Source organism: Solea solea, chromosome 11 (assembly GCF_958295425.1).
Source record: "Solea solea chromosome 11, fSolSol10.1, whole genome shotgun sequence".
Lineage (NCBI taxonomy): Eukaryota > Metazoa > Chordata > Actinopteri > Pleuronectiformes > Soleidae > Solea > Solea solea.
This window is the reverse complement of record NC_081144.1, coordinates 2,320,743-2,339,659: the sequence shown is the minus strand read 5'-3', so window position 1 is coordinate 2,339,659 and position 18,917 is coordinate 2,320,743. Positions and strand designations below refer to the sequence as shown.

The window sequence follows — 18,917 nt, the reverse complement described above, 5'->3', positions numbered from 1 at the left end:
CTCTGGTTTTGTGCTGTAGTGCTCATTGTCTAGATGTGCTGTAGTCCTCCCTCCTCACATAAAGACTCTCTGTAGTGAATGGAGGGAGTTGACATGGGTCTACGTGCAGACGATCATGTCCACGCACACATGCAGACAGACAGACAGAGCAGCTGGATCATCATGCAGCTGCAGCTCCTTCTGTTGCACACACTGAAATGTACCCACTCTAACGTCACTATTAAAACTATTACTATGTTATTAAAACATATAAGTGACGCAGAAAATGCCCTTTTTTTCACTTAAATTCTTATACTGTAGTCAAAAAAGATTTGTGAGTGAAAGAGAGAGGGAGGGGGTGGGAGAGGGAGAGAGACATAGACTCACACAGTGAGAGAGAGAGTGGGGGGCGGCGCTGTAGAGACTTCTAGAGCAAACTTCGCCTCCTCTCCAGTCCAGTCTTCACATTGACGACCACGGTGGTGGTTCATACCCGTTCACATCAGTCCAGGACCCGTCTCAAGGCTCAGAGATGAGACTCGGCTGGTTTCTGTTGTTTTTCTGTCCTCTGCTTCTTCTCCCTGTAACAGTCAGTGAAGAGCAGCGAGTCCCTGGAGGTACAGTAAAACCCCGCCGACACACACACACAGACACAGAGAGAATTAGTCAGCACTTGTCGGCTCGGTTTGACTCCGTTTGTCTCGGTACAGACAGAGTGAATGTCTTGTGTGGATAGACGTCCTGTGACAGTGATGTGTCCGTGCGGGAAATCACAGCAGCAGAGTTTTTGGTTGTTGGCCGTAAAACAGTGGTCCGTGTGGAAAAGCTGAGATTTAAAGTTGGCACGCGCACGTGACGTTGTTGACTGTTATTTTTACTTTTATTATTTATTATTTGTTATTTATAAGACTCGTATTTGAACCTATGTGAGATTTACCTTGTCAGATAATATGGAATTGACACTACGCGTGTGAACGGGTAGGTGGAAGTGAAGGTGGTGGAGGAGGAAGGACCTCCATGCCGCTGACGTGGACGGGGACGGGGCTGCTGTAGAGCCGCTTTACTGTGTTGTCTCTCTGCGCTAACGCTAACTTCAGGCTAGGCTAGCTATGGAATGCTAGTTGTACATGTAGTGAAGTTTATATATGTATGTTATATAAAACTACTTCCTCCATTTTGAAAAACACATAAACATGGGAATATGGTCAGAATTCTGAAAACGGAAAGCTCCAGTATCAACAGCGTGAACTATTTTGGGGAGAAATATCAAATTCTTCTAATATCACCGCTAAAATTTGATTGACGATTTACCTTTTTTTGAGTCAAGGTTCAATTCTATGGAAGCCCGTTTGTGCCACTTGAAAAGTAAAATAAAAACCCATTAGTTACACAATTCACAAGTCACAATTATGATATAGTAAGTCACAATTTTGAAATAGAATATCATTATTATCACAATCTCAAAATAATGGAATACTATCTCAAAATGATGACTTATTATGAATTACTATCTCATAATAATGACATAGCATCTTATAATTATGACTTAGTATCTCATAACAATGACTCAGCATTTCATAATTGTGACTTAGTATCTCATAATTATGACGGGAACAGTCTTCCATACAATTAAGTATTAATAGATTTAAAATGTGATGGAGCATTACCACACACTGAAAAAAGTAAATGATTAAATGATTGACCAACTTAAAAATATTACTTAAATTTGTCACAACGTAATGAATTAACCCTCCTGTTGTCTTCAGGTCAAAATTACTAAACCAGAGGTCTCAAACCAGTGTGGGACCATCTGTAATTCTGTTATAAGCATGAGACTGTTAACATAATTTTTAATTTGCCAAGAAGATTGTACAGTCATAAATGGAAGAAATTAAATTGCAACCTTTGCTTTTTGCTGATTTCATTGTGTCAAACTGCAATTTTGATTTGAAAGCAATTCATTGTTCAACCTTACTCCAAACCACTCAAGCCTAAGCATCTGATAACCACTGAGATATTAATAGGTTTCCGTTTTATATTAGGTCACACTGTTGTGCATTATTAAGCAAATCCAAATCAAAGCAGATATACTTTATTGTCCCCGCAGGGAAGTTTTGTTCACATACAAACACTGGCCTTCAAAATAATAATGCATCACCCAATTAGTCTGTCATGTTGCACCTCTGCAAACACTTAAATCATGTGTCTGAGTATAAAAGACATCTCGAGTGACTCATATTCGGTTACCTGTTAATATCTGTGTGCTGGTTGTTCTCACGCCCATCATTGTATTTGCAGTGGTGGATTCAAGTTTTTGTTTTTTTTAGCAAGTAAAATAAGGAAAGTAAAACGAGAAAAAAAAGTCATATGTGAAATTACTGAGTTTTGCTACATTAAATAAGAGACATTAGTTTTGCATTTACATCTGTAAATGTAAAGGGTTTCCCACACAAATGGAAATAAGTGTCTTATTCAAATTTGTTTAACATGGTTTTAAAATGGTCAACTGCTAAAGCCTAAACACAATTTGTCCCTCTCAGATATCCTTTTAAATCACAGTTTTGCAAATCTGTGAAAACAAATTGTATCATTAGCACACTTTGTTCACCTAGAAACACAGACCTTCAAACTGCAGCCCCCTGATTACCAATTAGTCACAGTCATGATGATGCATCGTTGTGAACTCAATGGGAAGAAAATGTTTCTGTTTCTGTAGTGTTTATCATTGTTCCTACATGATGAATTGCAACTATGTCAAACAGGGAACATTTTAGGAAGAGGTAACGTTTAGTGGTACATTTGTTTTTTCATCAGTCATGTTTGCAAAGCAGTAAATACCTGGGTCACCCTGCTGTAAGGCTACGTAACGATTTATGGTATAGATACACAGACTTTTCCGACGCTTGTGATTTGAGTTTAAGCTTTTACCTTTTCAGCTTTAATTCTGCTCGGTTACCGTTAGACAGTACTGTCATTTAGCACAATCAGGACATAAATCGCTAAAGCTGTCAGTTACGGCAGCTCCTTTTTGGGTCAATCCGTGCTTGAAGCAAGAGGAAAAATGTTGTATCTTCCAGATAAACTTCTGGTCGTGACAGTTGCAACCAAAGAGACAGATGGCTTCAGGCGTTTCTTGAGGTCGGCCAAACACTTCAACTACACCGTCAAGGTAGGAAAGTACAGCAAATTAATTTCCTGCTGTCTGGCCACAAAGGCCTTTCTATCTAACTGGTATTCATTTTTATAATTTTTTTAAAATGCATTTTACTGGCATTTGTATGTTTTTAAAGTACAACTTTCTAAGTAATGTACGTTATTTACATTTCAGTGTTACAAAGGAAGGAGATAATTTAGTATAGCATATGTACTTTCTGTATGCTTTCAGGTTCTTGGTCAGGGTGAGACATGGAGAGGAGGCGACTACATGTCGGCTCCAGGAGGAGGTCAGAAGGTGCGACTCCTCAAAGCGGCTCTGGGAGAAATGAAGGATGAGGACAAAGTCATCCTTTTTATTGACAGGTAGAGAAGGTTCACTGCAGACTTTAATACTTTTTCGTGTTAAATCCACTCTTTCCAGACGACTTCAGATTTCTCACTCCGTCAGCGATTGTCTCCATCCATTTCAATATGCATGAACTTGTTTGCTATCACTGTTTGACAGTGTTGTGGTTGTGTGGTTGCACTTTAATAAGCAGGATGAGATTTTTCCTCTGCAAAATCTCACCTTGCTGGTTATGATGATCACGATGATTATTATGATTAGAGACAGCATAATAACAGCATAATCACTGTGGCTAGCACCATTAATAGGATCTGCTCTAAACAGTGTTTAACAGCGAATTGTGTCACCCACTCCCCCCCCCCTCCCTCCACACACCTCCGCTCTCTCTCTCCCCCCATTTCCTCCTAGTTGCTATTTACAATTCAAAAAAGGGATTTTTTTTCCCTCAAGTGCCCGGAGATATTTCATGCTGTGATTTGATGCTGCAGATACATTTTTGTCTAATTACATAAATTGAATAAATAAAAAAATTAATAATGAAATGAGTAATAATAACATTGTCTTAAAGGTGGAAGTAAGTCTTACATTTCTCATGATATATACTTTTGTTCCATTCACTCTAAAATATTTGTCACCAATGAATACTTGTGAGCTTCTCACTGTTTAAATGTGCATAAGTCTTGGTCTTATTATGGTTAACACAATGACATTTTGGGGCTGGTTGTGTTTCCAGTCAGTTTCAACTGCAAATTTACACCTCCATAATCACTGTTTCTACAAGTTCAACAGCTCAGCAGGCACACACTTGCAAACAGACGTTTGCACTTCATGTTTGATGCTGCTGTTTTTGGACTCTTAGTAAACAGATGCCAGTGAGCAACATACACTTGGTGCTTTTAATCGGACAGTTCCTTTCTTGCCTGTAAACACAACCACTGGCATCTTCCCTCTCCACGTAAAAAGATGCTGTCGTCTTATAAATGCAACCCCTACATTAACTTTAATTATCTCACTGGTCACACACATACTGTACACACAGTCACACAGCTAAGCCACACAGTGCAGTAAACATTTCTATTTTCTCTCCCTGTGTGACACAGCTATGATGTGGTCTTTGCCTCGGGGCCCAAAGAGCTGCTCAAGAAGTTCCAGCAGGCCAAACACAAGGTGGTGTTCTCCTCTGAGAGTCTGATCTGGCCCGACAGACACCTGGAGGACAAACACCCCCACGTCAGAGAGGGCAACAGGTTCCTGGGGTCAGGAGGTATCACCAACACTCCTATCTGTCACTCAACTGTCGCAGGCCAGGTTGCGCTCACATTGTTATGAAAAAACCAAACACAAAGTGAAGAATTTGTGTTTCCTTGCATTACTCGTGCCTGTAAAGTACAGTATGCAATATTACCAGTCCTGGAGCTAAGCAACAACACTGTGACCTACAGCTTGAATCAAGTGACGCACTCATATTTTCAGAAGTTAGCAGGTAGCTCATACTCTGCCCCGCCCTCTCCTTCAAACAACTCTGTTTCTGATAAAATGTGGGGAATGTAGGGAAGAATCTCAGCTCAATTTGGCTTTGGAGAATTTTTTTATGCTCAAATTCAAATATTTCAACTGTAGCGATTAAAGCAAATAATGCAAATCAATTGATTTTATGCACAAAACACACCTACGAGACTACTTTGTGCCTCACTTTATGCCTAGATTACACATTGTGTAACTGGACACGTGCTAATGCACGTACACCATGCACTTAGACCATGTGCTGGTTTAAATAGGGCCCTTAGTCATTTTTGTAGGAAGGCATTTGGCTTTTTCTTTTTATAGCAGAGAAACAGCAGGTCTGTAGTTTGCAGTTTTTAGTTTGAGTCAGTGCCGAGGCTGTAAAAGAGAACTGGCGGTAATCAGAGGTCATGTGGTCATTTGAAAAAGCAAACTAACTGTTAGTGTACACAGCTATGGAGTTAGGTGAACACATCTGGAGTTCTACTATATTTGTGACTGTAATGCTTTAGTCTTGTCTCTTCTGTCATCTTTTTTTGTCCTCAGGTTTCATTGGCTACCTTCCCAACATCAAAGAGCTGGTTTCTGATTGGGCGGGTGAAGACAGTGACAGTGACCAGCTGTTCTTCACCAAGATTTACATCGATCCAGCAAAAAAAGTAAGACTTGTAACAATGTGTCCATTAATAGTTTTGTGCTTTCACAAAAATACTAGAACTACTACTACTAATATTACCAATAATAGTATTTAAAAAAAAAAAAGTAGAATCACATAAACTGATAATTACATGAAATATAGTACAAAAGAAATATTAAAATGTAGAAACTTGTCATCAAATTGTTTTTGTTATATATTCCTGTATTTGTTTTAGTAATGACTATATTGTGTTTTTTCCTATCACTTGAGTTTGTAGGATTTTTTTGGAGACACTTTGTAGTTTCTGTGCAGACGTTTCACATTAAAAAACCTTCCAGTGGCTCAGCAGAATTTCCTCCTAATTTTAATTTGAAACATGTGCAGGAAGTGCAGACCAGTTTTATTGACAGTTAACGCAACAAAACAGCCGAGTCGACAAGTTGGATGAAAGTGGTGTTTAACTGTGGCATGATTTTGTCCTGTTGATCAAAAACCAGAAGAACTGTTTATAGTTTCTTTTGAATATTGACTCCCTTTCTGTGTGTTAGTTTTTCTGTTAGATTAGATATTATGGTAACAGTGAAAACTATGTGTTTCCCTGTTTCAGAAATCCATAAATATCACTTTGGACAGCAAATGCAGACTGTTCCAGAACCTGCACGGGGCCCTCGGTAAGTCCAGCTGGTGAACTTTGTTACTAAGACAGAACATGAGCTGAGGCATCGTGGAGGTGCAGTTCTCTGCTTGTCGAGTTTCTTGTGGTTTTCACATCAATGCCTACCTAAACTCGACCAGGCATAGAGGGCAACAGAGGACGCTGACCAACTCCGTACAACTTTCATCCATTTATTGACATTGATTATAGTACGTGTAGGTTGATAATCTAGGAAGAAACAAAATTAGGTTTGTTAGTTCAAAGATCAAATAAATGCATTATCACACCAAAATCTATGATCATTACTTAAGTTAATTCATACTGTAAATCTAAAGAGTGAAAATAAATTTATACCATTTAATAATACAGTGTATTGTCTAATAAATGATCTAAACAAGTTTCTTTTAGGATCTATTTTTAAACAGATTTATTTTTAAGAATGAAATAACAATTAATAACCTTTGAATCTTTAGTATATTTAGTGCATTAAATGATTTTACCTCCCTCGCTTCTATTTGCAAATGAAGTGAATTAATTAAGTCAAATTCAAATCAATAATATAATAATAATTATTATTAGTTATAGCAACCATTCCAACTCAAATGAATAACTCTACACAAACTCATCACATTGCCAATCCAGTCTAAACCATCATTTCAGTAGTTAATAATCCTCTCAATTAACAGACATAATTCAGATAAAAAGCCAAATTAAATAAACAGACAGGATGCCACCAAAGTTAACAGCACAGACCTGCATCATAAATGTTACTAAACTAAAATATAATGTACATACCAATGGCGTCTCAGTTGCCACCCCAGCATTGACATACACACATCTCTCCAGCTTGACTCTGGCAGACAAAAGAGCTTCACCTGCCCGAGAGATCCTCCTAATCAAAACTTCCTCAGGTGCTCTGACTCTCCTGATTAGCCTGTCTCTCTCTACCTGCATGTCACACTGAGTTGCCACGCCTACCTCCTTAAACTGCCCTTCTGTGCTACATAAGAAATCCAAATTTAAATAAATAAATAAATAAATAAATAAAGTCTGTCAACTAATGACTTCGCACTGCTGCTGTGTCAGAAATGTTTTTTAAGTGTGTTGGAATGAAGAAATGACACACAGTCATTTCTGACAGCAAACAGTTTGTCCAAAAAAGTAAAAATCATAATCAAAGGCACACCAACAGTTTTTATCCATAGATTATATTATCGATTAACAATTAATAGAAAAATAATAATGCAGTGATCTACAGAGAGTTAGCAGGTTCACGGTCTGTTCTGCACGACATGTACAACAGCAGTATTGTGTGTGTTTTGTTCCCTGCTTATGTTACAACTTGCCCTCCTTTCTATGGAAAATTCCACTGGTGCCAAAAGTTTGAAAAAAGCTACTGGTCATCAGGGGTTACCGTCTTGTGCAGCTCCCATGTTTGTGTGTGTGTGTATGTGTCCTCAGTAATCTGGTCCATGCTGAGCCACTGATGCACCGTCACAGTGAGAGAACATAGCAGTTAGAAGTTAAATGTGAAAGGACTGACACTTGAAGCGTTTGAGCTGGAGCTGCACGTTTAAACATGAGCTCTTTCTGTGGGACTTTTTTTTTCCCCCCTGAAAGGAATTTGTGAGTCGTGTGTGAGACGGACATGCCGGAGCTCACAGAGACAACACAGGCATGAATGGTGTCCCTTAGGACTGACTAAATACCACAGATCCAACAACTTTACCTAAATTAGATGAAGTGGTGGTTTTACATTTAAACATACCCTGATCAGAAAACAACATTAAAAACTGTCACTGGTTTTAAAGTTGTGTTTGACTGCTGTCTGTTGCCTGTTCGAAAGCAAAAGTAAAAAAAAAAAAAACCAGTAATCCCATTGTCCCCCCTTATTTACTAAGAACAGAACCAAAATGGAATTTATTCCAATGTCTTTTATTAAAATTCATACAATAAGTAGGATGTCCAGCTGGCCTGGACCAAGTTGCTCTGTTAATGTGAATAGTGAATAGTATTTGTCAAGGGACAAATAAAGAATCTAGAAAATTTAGTGGAACATTGATACAAACAGCAGCTTTAGCTCACAGGACACATGAGTTGCAGGTTTATTTCTGCCTACATGAGTTTGTGTTGCTAAGATAAATCTCAGTGAAAGTTTTCACAGACAGACGTCACAAAATAACACAATTAAATTTACTAATGGAGACAGCATTAGACCAACTACTCCTCCATGTTGTGAAGTAAAGTGAAGTTTGGTTTAAGACAGTGTGTGGTTCACAGAAACAACACACACCTCAGTCTCATGTTAGAAAAGCTGTTTAGCAGTGAGCATTTTCTCAGGAGAGTAAACTGGTGTAGGTTTATTAGGTCAGCCTTTTATTATGTGGAAAAATGTGTGTGTTTTCCTTCCTGTTGTCCCTGGTTGCAGGGACAACCTTAACTCCCACCCACTTGATCTGCCTGCCTCTCACTACAGGGAGTGTGCAGATCACAGTAACCTCTATATAAGTAACACACTGTCTGTCTACTTCATACAACCATACCGTTTTAGTTTTAAGTTTGGATCAGGACATGAGACTGATCTGAACATGGGGGGACTGATGTCTGGTCCAAACCATCAGACTGATGTTATTGTGGGTGTGTGTGTGTGTTTGTGTGTGTTTGTATTTCCCAGATGAGGTGGTACTGAAATTTGAGGACGGTAGAGTACGAGCCAGAAATGTGCTATATGATACCCTACCAGTCATTGTCCATGGGAATGGACCAACCAAGGTACTGTTCAGTCAAACCAGGCTGACTCATCACACACGTAACTCAGCTGCATCCATACAGAGTTTTCATTAATGTAGCATAAAAAACACTGGGGTTGTGTGGACGGCAGGTACACCCAGAACAGAACTGATTCTATCTTTCTTTCAATTCTGGGAGATTTGTTATGTGTGTGCTTTTCTGTGTTTGTTATTGTAAAAGCAAAAAAGTTTAAAAACTACAAAGAGTCGACAATTTTTATCCTTAAATATATGAAAATATATCAAGTTCACCTAAATTTTACACAGTGGACCATTAAAACCTTTGATATTAGGTTGAGACGTGATAATGTTGGTGTTTTTGCAGCTGCAGATCAACTACCTGGGTAACTACATCCCCAACTCGTGGACATTTGAGACCGGATGCACAGTGTGTCGCGACGATCTTCACCCCCTCACTGCTCTCAAGGTTTGTTCACAAGCTGCTGCCGATTGTGATCTACAATTACATTAAATCAGTTATGATAGTTAAGAAAAAAACAAACTGTCTTCATGATGTTTTTACCCCCACAGGAGAGCGAATACCCCCTGGTGGCGATTGGCATCTTCATCCAGCAGCCCACCCCCTTTGTCTCTGTGTTTTTCGAGCGCCTACTGAAAATGCAGTATCCTAAGAACAGGCTGAAACTCTTCATTTTCAGCCAGGTAAAAACACCAACTTCATTCTAACCCTTTTAAAACTGGGCTAGACTACATACATTGTTATTTGTTTAATAATTCCACAATAACCTTTCAACATCTTGTAAATTTAGTGATCTGAGAGAGAATAAGACTCTGTCCTCTCCCTCCAGGAACCCCATCATGAGCAACACGTCACCTCTTTCCTGCGGGATCATGGGAGCTTGTATCGGGATGTCCGGGTCCTGGGGCCTGAGGAGGAGATGGATGGAGCTGCCTCCCGCAACCTTGGCTTGTGAGTTTCCTTGAAGAACTTGAAGAAAGCTCCTGTAACATACTGTTGGGCCTGGGTCACACTGGATGAGTGAGCAGTGTGTCTGCATTCTGGAATATCTTACTTTTCATTTTGGGTCCGCAACCCATAGATCAGGCAATAAATGACAAAATCATGCCTTTTCAGGCACAACAACAAGAGAGGAAATATTCAGACTCCTGTATGCTTTCATGAATGAAACCTGTTGTTTGTATAGATAGTGGGCCATCACTCTGAAGTGCAATGGCTCTCTTAGAGTACAGTTTTGCAGTGGGAGTGTAAACTACACAGATGGGCATTTAAACCTTGCCTCAAAAAAGTTAGAAAACCCCTGTTCTAGAGATAATACCGCTCTTTACAGTTAGAGGAAAGAAATTCCATCTGACATGTAGTCACCTGGCACAGTAAAGCACTGAAATCAGGTGCTTTCCATGCACAAAACAGCGTCTCATATAATGTTCTGTCCACAGCAAAGTTAATGATGTGGATTTATTTTGTTCATGTGGAGTTTGATCCAGTGCTGACATTTCTGTGTCTTTCCCTTCCTTCAGTGACATGTGCCGCAAGGACGAGGACTGTGACTACTTCTTCAGTTTGGACATCGAGGTGGTCTTAAAGAATGATAACGTACTCAAAATCCTCATCGAACAAAACCTGTGAGTCCTTTCATCTAAACTAGCTCCAGTCACAACTACACAAAGTCAATTATTTACACTCATTTCAGTGACTTACATGAAGAACTACAATAATGCTTCTTGTTTGGTTGTGCAGTCCCATTGTTGCGCCAATGATAACTCGAGTGGGTCGACTGTGGAGCAACTTCTGGGGAGCTCTCAGTGCAGACGGCTACTACGCCAGATCTGAGGACTACGTGGACCTTGTTCAAGGAAGGAGAGAGTAAGCTGCTCAAATTGTTCGTTAAAGACTTTAAACACGTTTGTGTGTTCAGCATCAGAGGAGATTTACTGACAGATAAAGCAGGGAAGATATTCCTAACTACAAATGTCCACAGAGATGAAGTCCTCTCCACTCATGAGATCAGGCTGTTTGTCAGTGAATAAAACCAGCAGAAGTAGAAGAGGAAGCATAAGGAATAAAAATGGTATTAAAAAAAGAAAATAAGTTGGGAACATCACATTCTAATTTGAATAAACTCACCAAAAGCAGAACAGAGTGGACGTAACTGCAGAGTGTGTATCTGTTAGAAAAGAGAAGGTGTGGTGAGTGATGTAAGCAAATGAAAAGAGATCAGATCAGAAAACATGATTTAATATTCTTGTAAACTAGAGCAAAGGAACAAAATGTGGTTAAGTGACAATAATATTAATAACAGTATTTTATCACAGTCAGGTTGTGATCAGGTTACATTCAGCACTGTGTGTGTGTGTGTGTAATCTAACACTGTCCTGTTGTCAGAGGTGTGTGGAACGTCCCGTATGTGACTAACGTTTACCTGGTGAAGGCCAGTCTCCTGCGAACAGAGCTCACCGACTACGAGCTGTTCAACTCTCACATCTTAGACCCTGACATGGCATTCTGCCACAACGTACGCATCAAGGTGAGGAAAACAAGCACAAATGTGCTCTGGCCATGAAATTATCCAATGAAAATGAATGTTTACATTATTCTTTTTTTTTAAAAATATTTGAACTGTTGTCACTCCAGGGAATCTTCATGTATGTGACCAACATGCACACATTTGGTCGCATCTTGTCGACAGATAACTATCAGACCAGCCACCTCCACAATGATCTGTGGCAGATCTTTGAAAACCCACAGGTGAGAGTTTTGTCTGACTAATGACGGACTCACTGTACACTCACTGTAGACTGAAGGAGGCTTCCCCCTTGTGTTGCTTGTCGGTTATTGCAGTGGTGTAATGTGATCACTAGGAATATGATGGAAGGTGATGTCTATAATATTCAAATTAACCTAACACCTGCGTACAGATCAAATATGCAATACTTGAGCACCACTTAAACTGTGTGTTTGTTGCAGGACTGGGAGGACCGTTATATTCATGAGAACTACTCGCTCATTATGAAAACCAACCTGATGGAAACTGTGAGTTGTCCCACACACAAACAAACACAAAAAATACAAGAATGTTGTATGGTTAATGTCAGTGTTGACACCTTGTCTCTGTGTCCACCAGCCGTGTCCTGATGTCTACTGGTTCCCCGTGTTTTCTGATATTGCCTGTAACCACATGGTTGAGGAGATGGAGAACTTTGGTCAGTGGTCCGGAGGACGCAATACGGTATGTTATCATACGTATGTGTGTGTTTGTGATTGTCAAGATAAATGATAAGATAAATGACCTCCATCTCCTCTGAGTTTGAATAATTAAATTAGGTTTAAATTCATGTAAAATTCATCACACAAACATAAATGCAGACATATATACTTATATAAGTCTGAGAATGTCGCTGTTGGTCACTGAGTGCACATAATATCATGGTAAAGTAAGTACTGTTGGTCAGTATAAGCACAAAGTCTCCAGTATCAAACTTAACTGTTCAATAAACAGGTAGAGAAGTGACATTTTCACCAGTTTGGTTGTAGTTTAATGACATTATACACAAACACAGAGCTGGTTTAGCTGTAATCCTGCTCTCTGTCTCCCTCTTTCTCTATCAGTGGTACTGCAGCCTCACAGCAGGACTCTGCTCTTCTCTACTTCATTTCCTTGTCTTTAGGAATTTTAAATTATGTGATAGGAGCAGGTGCAGTTACAGCATTTGAGGACGAGTAATACTAACCATGTGTGATTTTTGTGATTCCAGGACACCAGAATTCAGGGTGGTTATGAGAACGTCCCCACCATTGACATCCACATGAATCAAATCAACTTTGATAAGGAATGGCGTAAATTCTTACTGGAGTACATCGCACCCATAACAGAGAAAATGTTTCCTGGCTATTACACACAGGTAAGACTTCAACCATCATCATCATCATCTCCACTAAATGAGGAGTTGAATTCAAGTTAATCTCTGTCAGGGCTGAACAATTAATGGTTTTCATATCAGTTTAAAATGATGCATTTAGTTTTATTTTTTACTGTTCTGTGTTTGCCAGTTAAAATAATGTGATGCATACATGTTGGACACAAGTCATATCTCAAAGTTGTCATTCTTATAGTAGACGTTTTGTGGTGATGCTCATTTACATTTTCATATTATTGTACAGCAAATACTGAACTGACTTACAAAGACAATCCTGTTGCTATTGTGATATCTGCCAGAAATATAACAATAAGTACTTTGTCCAAATGGTTCAGCCCTAAACTCTGTTGATGTTTTCATGTCTCATATAATTATTGTTTGATTCCAGCGCATTACAGTGTAAAGCTACATGTTTCCAGCATTTGACTTTCATGTGAGTGTGACAGCTCTCTGAAACTATATCGAAACTTTTGTCCACGCGCCCTTAACAACAGAAAGCGTCCTATTTATGAGGAGTGGAGCAGAAACCACAGCAAATGTGTGCGTAACATTAGTGAATTCAAGTATTACATTTGCGACATTACATTATTGTTTAACCTTGTCTTACTGCCGGTGTACTCGCCTACCAAGGCAGCCCTCATTATGAGCAACTCTGCTTAAGTTTGACTCGCCGTGAGCAGTCATCTTCATATACAGTCACTGAGGTGAGCGCGTCATCATCTGCTCTGTGTGTTGTGCTCACCAACATGTCTTCTCTCATCAGTGTTCCACTCCCCTGAACTTTGTGGTGAGGTATAAACCTGACGAGCAGCCGCTGCTCGTCCCTCACCATGACGCCTCCACCTTCACTATTAACGTAGCTCTCAACAGCAAAGGCGTTGACTACCAGGTAAATGAGGCGGCGGCAGGTAATAGAAGCTACAGGATATGACGATGCAGATGGTCTGCACATCTCTCTGCTTCTCTGCTCAGCCTCTGGAAGTGAATGCTGGAATAGGAACCGAGCTCATGCTTGGAGCTGTGAGGGGGCGTTTTACGTGACGACGTGTGTGACTACACACTCTTGTGTCTCTGAATGCTTGCATGACTCCTCTCTGTCTGTCTTTCTGTCTGTCTCTGTGTTTGCAGGCTCAGTTTGACTTGGCCTTTGTAGTTAGATATAAGCCAGATGAGCAGCCGTCTTTGAGGCCACACCATGACGCCTCCACTTTCACTATAAACCTTGCACTCAATCAAATGGGCCCTGATTATCAGGTGAGTGTGTTCAGCAGTAGAGGATAGAAATCTGACGTGTTCACCGCATCATGAATCAGCAGTCAGTGTAGCTCCAAAATGGTTTCAGTATGTTCACCGTGGAACAGACGTAACATGTTTTACATTTTCAGCCGACTTTCACTGACTTGAATTTGAAGGATACCAGTTTTTACTTTTCTCTTTCTAGGAAAACTGACAGGAAATTATGACAGATTTAGTAAATAAAAGATCCAGTTTTAAGTGAAGGGGGGGGGGGTTCGTATGAAAGAATGTTCAAAAGTCAGAAAACTTTTGTCAAGAAACACAGTTAAATTGAACATGTAGTTTGTTTTTGTGTCTAAATATAGTCTGACACAGTACATGCAGGATGGGACTGTACATACTTTTCCATGTAGTCCGTCTGATTAATTATGTTGGAGGCTGTAAAATGCCATAAATTACCCCTAAATTGAAAATGACTGACTTCCTGTTGGGTGTACTATGAATTCCAGAGACTTTTTTGCACAAATGGATGAAATGAATGTGGCTTCTTTTATTTTCATATATATTTAGGCTAAACTTGTCACAGTTTGGGTGTGTTGTCTAATTTTAGCCACACCCTTACCACACATAATGACATGGTTAACGTACATTTCCCTTGGGTGAAAAGGTGATAATTTCTTGCATCACTATGGGGTCAGGGTTGACTTTCCTGATTAGCTGCAAACCTGTGATGGTTATAAAGCATTTGTAAACAAACAAAGGAACACCTCTTCATTGAAACACCACAAATTAATCTACGTAGTTAATAATAAAACGTGTAACGTACAAAGAGTGTCAGACTTCTCAGTGTAGCACAAAGGTCTGAACAAAGCATGACATCACAGTCGGAAGTATGGTTGAACAGAGGAATGCCATCATATTTCTGGCATGCTCATCTCCATTTCTCTGGTGTTTCGTGTTTCATGTGTCATGTTTCCATGTGAATCTGTCTTCTTTGCATGACACATACAGCTGAAGCCAGAAGCCGTGTGTTCATTGCTGCATAAATGTTGTTTCCCTGCATCCTCAGTGTTATCACGTTAGTACAAGTACATGGATTTGAACTGAGGAACAACAGCCGCAGCTAAATCGTATAAATATAAAATGTTAAATATTTACTTACTGGGGGAAATTATAAACACACTGTTTTTCATTTCAATAATGTGGTTTTGCTTGTTGAAGGCCATTCATATTACGTCAAATCTATCTATGAATGAAAGCCGGGTTCCCACAGGTCCTTGGGTACCTTGGAAGTTTGTGAATTTGGAAAGAAATATTCAAGGCCCTCTAAAGAAAAAAATTACAAACACTGACTTTGACCAAGATCACAAGAGCAATCACTGCTGCAAATCAATAAGTGGCTCTTACAAGTTGCCCTCCCGTCTTAAGCTGTGTCAGCACATTTGGTCCTTAAGTTTTGAGTTGAATTGGTCCTGGAAAGTCCTTGGATTTGATGTCAACCAAGGTGTAGGAACCCTGTGAAAGGAACGTCTGTCTTTAAGAATGTGTTCACTGCTTTTCCCGGCTGGTGGAAAACTAAGTTTGAAAAATGCTCACTCACACCAAAGTCCACAGAGAAAATCAGCATCTTTAGCTCACAGGGGACACAGGGTTTGCTGAACTACTGCTGCATCATTAACTCAATAATAAAGTGTCACTGAGGGAAATGGAATGAAGGATATGAAACACGGAAGTTGCAAAGAAAACACACATTTGAATCTGCTAATAGAAGAAGCAGTGGATCAACAGCTCCTGTGTGTGCCATGATGTAAAATCACTGATTTTGTCTATGGACTTTGGTTTTGTGGGTGTGAACAGTTTACAAAGGCAGTTTAATGAGAGAAAAAGTGGCAAACACATTCTTTAGATGTTCAGTTTCTTGTGTCCCTGCTGTTGTGATTTACCCAACAAATCACTGAGAACAGTTTGTGGATTAACTTTGATATCTGTGATAGATATAGTGCCATCTACTGGACAAAGTAGTAGGTTGTTTTCAGTGGGTTCGCTCCAGATAATATTGAAACTCCTTCCACTTTTAACTGTATAAGTATAGTCTTTTACAGTATATGCAGGACAGAACTGAATAGTTTCTATCGTGAACGTCTTAAGATTAGAAATAGATTTTGAAGTCAGTCTGAGGATTTTTCTATGCACTTTTAGAAGATAAATGTGCCACCATATTTTTGTGTATCTGGGTTAAACTTAAACTGGGTCACGGTTTTGAGAGGTGGTCTTATCAAACTCATACTCTACATACTCAAATTAAATTATTTAAGAAGAAAAGGAAAAGTGATGAGAATTCCTTGCATTTCTATGTTCTTTTCTTGTGTCCCTACTATGATTTCAGTCTGATTCCAACCTAAAATCAATCCTCCACATATATATAATCACTGAGTGCACTAGTGTAAAAAAAGCTAATACAAGCAAAACCACCTTGTGCACCTGCAGCTGTGTGACGTTAACATGTGTTTTACTGGTGTGACCTGCAGGGTGGTGGATGCAAGTTCCTCCGCTACAACTGCTCTGTCCAGGCCCCCCGTAAAGGCTGGGCCCTCATGCACCCGGGCCGCCTCACCCACTACCACGAAGGCCTGCCGACCACTGGAGGCGTCCGCTACATCGCAGTGTCCTTTGTGGATCCCTGAAATCCCAAAGGCGGCGACACCAGCACCGGCAAGTCCAGACCAGAGAGGACACACATGGTCCATCACAGCTGCTCTGTATCCTCTGATTTTTTTTCCATTCATTTCCTAGTTCTGTTGTACACCATCTATGACTTAATGATCAAACTGTCAGCAGCAGCCTTTCAGAGCTCAGATATAACCACTCTTCATTCAAACCTTCATAGACAACACAAGCTTTTATGACCAGTGACCTGCAGATGTCTGAATGAGAGCAGAACCACAACACAAATTCAGTGACTAATCTACAAACACATGAGTTCACACTAAGTCGATTAAGCCTATCCACTCCACACGACTCTCTCTGTGTTTCTCAGTATAGCAGGTTTAGATCTTATGTCGCCCTGTGACACGCCAGTGCTGCACACCAGAAGCAATTTGCTTTATGTCGAGACAGAAAGAGGCAACAGCGGTATTGCGTAAGTAAAGCAACACTGCGACAAACAGGTTGGAGTTTGACTGCGAACACAAAAGAAGAGGCCAAGACAAGTTTCAGAAGTTAATTCTTCTGCTCGAAAACAACACGGTTGTTCAGTAGTTGAGATGAGATGGATGCTTCTTAGTCCCGCCCACCCCTGCACTGCTGGTGAACACACACACACACACTCCCTCGGGCAGCAGGTATGATTGTATTGCTTGATAAAGGAGGCAGCATAAAAATAAGGTTTCATTGTTTCCTTGTTTCTGTTCATGGAATTTAACCAGAGGCAGAATAACATAAATGTACACACACAACCTGCATGTGCAACAAACGATTACATTCAAAAAGTTACATTACATATTTACTCAGTCACGTTAATTTTAATGCTCTGCTGCCCCCTACATGTTTAAGAAAGTAGCTTTTTATTTTATTTTTTATGTTCTTTTCTTTGCAGATAATGCACTACACAATCATAACAATCCCTGTTAGGAGTGAAAATGTCTTCCGGAATATGGAATATGGAATTTACTGAAACTGAAATGACCACAGAGAGATTTAGGGGATGAGGAATATTCCAGGGTGGGAGCTGATGTGAATCCAGTTTCTACTTGAGTCATGACTGAATTGTGTTGTGTGTCATATGAAATATAGGAAGAGAAGGCGTTTAAGAGCTGTCTGAGTCTGCAGCTTCACTCGACTGATGTTTTTGGCCACATCCGCACGGACACGGAACAAAATATAAACAATCCTTTTTTTTCTGGGTCATTTTGAGAAAGTTTCCTGGTTCAAGAAATGTCCCCATCCAGCTTTTCCCTACTCTGACCTGTTTTCAAACGAAACAAAAAAAAAAATCTATGCAGATTCACCTACACTCATTTCCATGTGGACGGACCGTTAGTTACTTGCTCCACTGGGGCCCGTGACAACAGGCCAGTGTTAACTGCTGAGTCATGTTTTTATTGGATTAACAGGTAACAAAGATACAGAGCAGCTTTTTTTGGATCAGTCTAAAGACTGGGTTTGGTCTTGGTCGTGTGGTGCCTCTCAGGAAATCACCAAAAATTCACTTCTTTACATGATTTTGTGAAAACTTGTGTCATTTCACCAAGTTCACAAAGTGCCTTCATCTATTTCAGTTCACTTCTGTTGTGACTCTGTTGAACCGAGACACTCCAATGCCTGTTACTTATTTATTACCTTTTGTTCTTATGTATTTGATTTGCTAAAAACCAAAACTCCATGTTTTTTATATTTGCAGTTTCACTGCCATCTTGACATTTCATATTGGAACCAGCGATGACGTATTTTTTTCCCTTCGTATTCACTGATTCTGATACTCAATCAGCAGAGCTTACAACAGCATCATATTCACACTTGTCATTTGTCTCCATTAATGTGCTAAACAGAAAATAAAAGTGAAAAGCCAAGTGAAACGAGCGAGTTGTGATTTGTGTCGTTTAAGCACCGAATGAGCTGAAAAGGACTTGGTGCTCTTGTACAGATTACACACCTTTTCAGATGGATTAGCTACAGTTACTGTTGGCAAGTATTTATATAATCCAACCATTCTTTATTAAA

General features: G+C 39.8%; 1 protein-coding gene across 1 annotated transcript; it reads left to right on the top strand.

Annotated features, from left to right (window-relative positions):
- Positions 1-415: 415 nt before the first annotated feature.
- On the top strand, positions 416-18,772 carry plod1a (procollagen-lysine, 2-oxoglutarate 5-dioxygenase 1a). The gene is made up of 19 exons (XM_058643122.1): positions 416-596; positions 3,057-3,148; positions 3,365-3,498; positions 4,582-4,745; positions 5,531-5,643; positions 6,229-6,292; positions 8,951-9,048; positions 9,391-9,492; positions 9,597-9,728; positions 9,875-9,996; positions 10,566-10,670; positions 10,786-10,911; positions 11,431-11,572; positions 11,680-11,793; positions 12,013-12,078; positions 12,170-12,274; positions 12,801-12,947; positions 14,091-14,216; positions 16,727-18,772. Exons 1-19 carry the CDS (start codon positions 512-514, stop codon positions 16,880-16,882), a joined length of 2,193 nt encoding a protein of 730 aa, XP_058499105.1. The 5' UTR covers positions 416-511; the 3' UTR covers positions 16,883-18,772.
- The last annotated feature ends 145 nt before the right edge of the window (positions 18,773-18,917 follow it).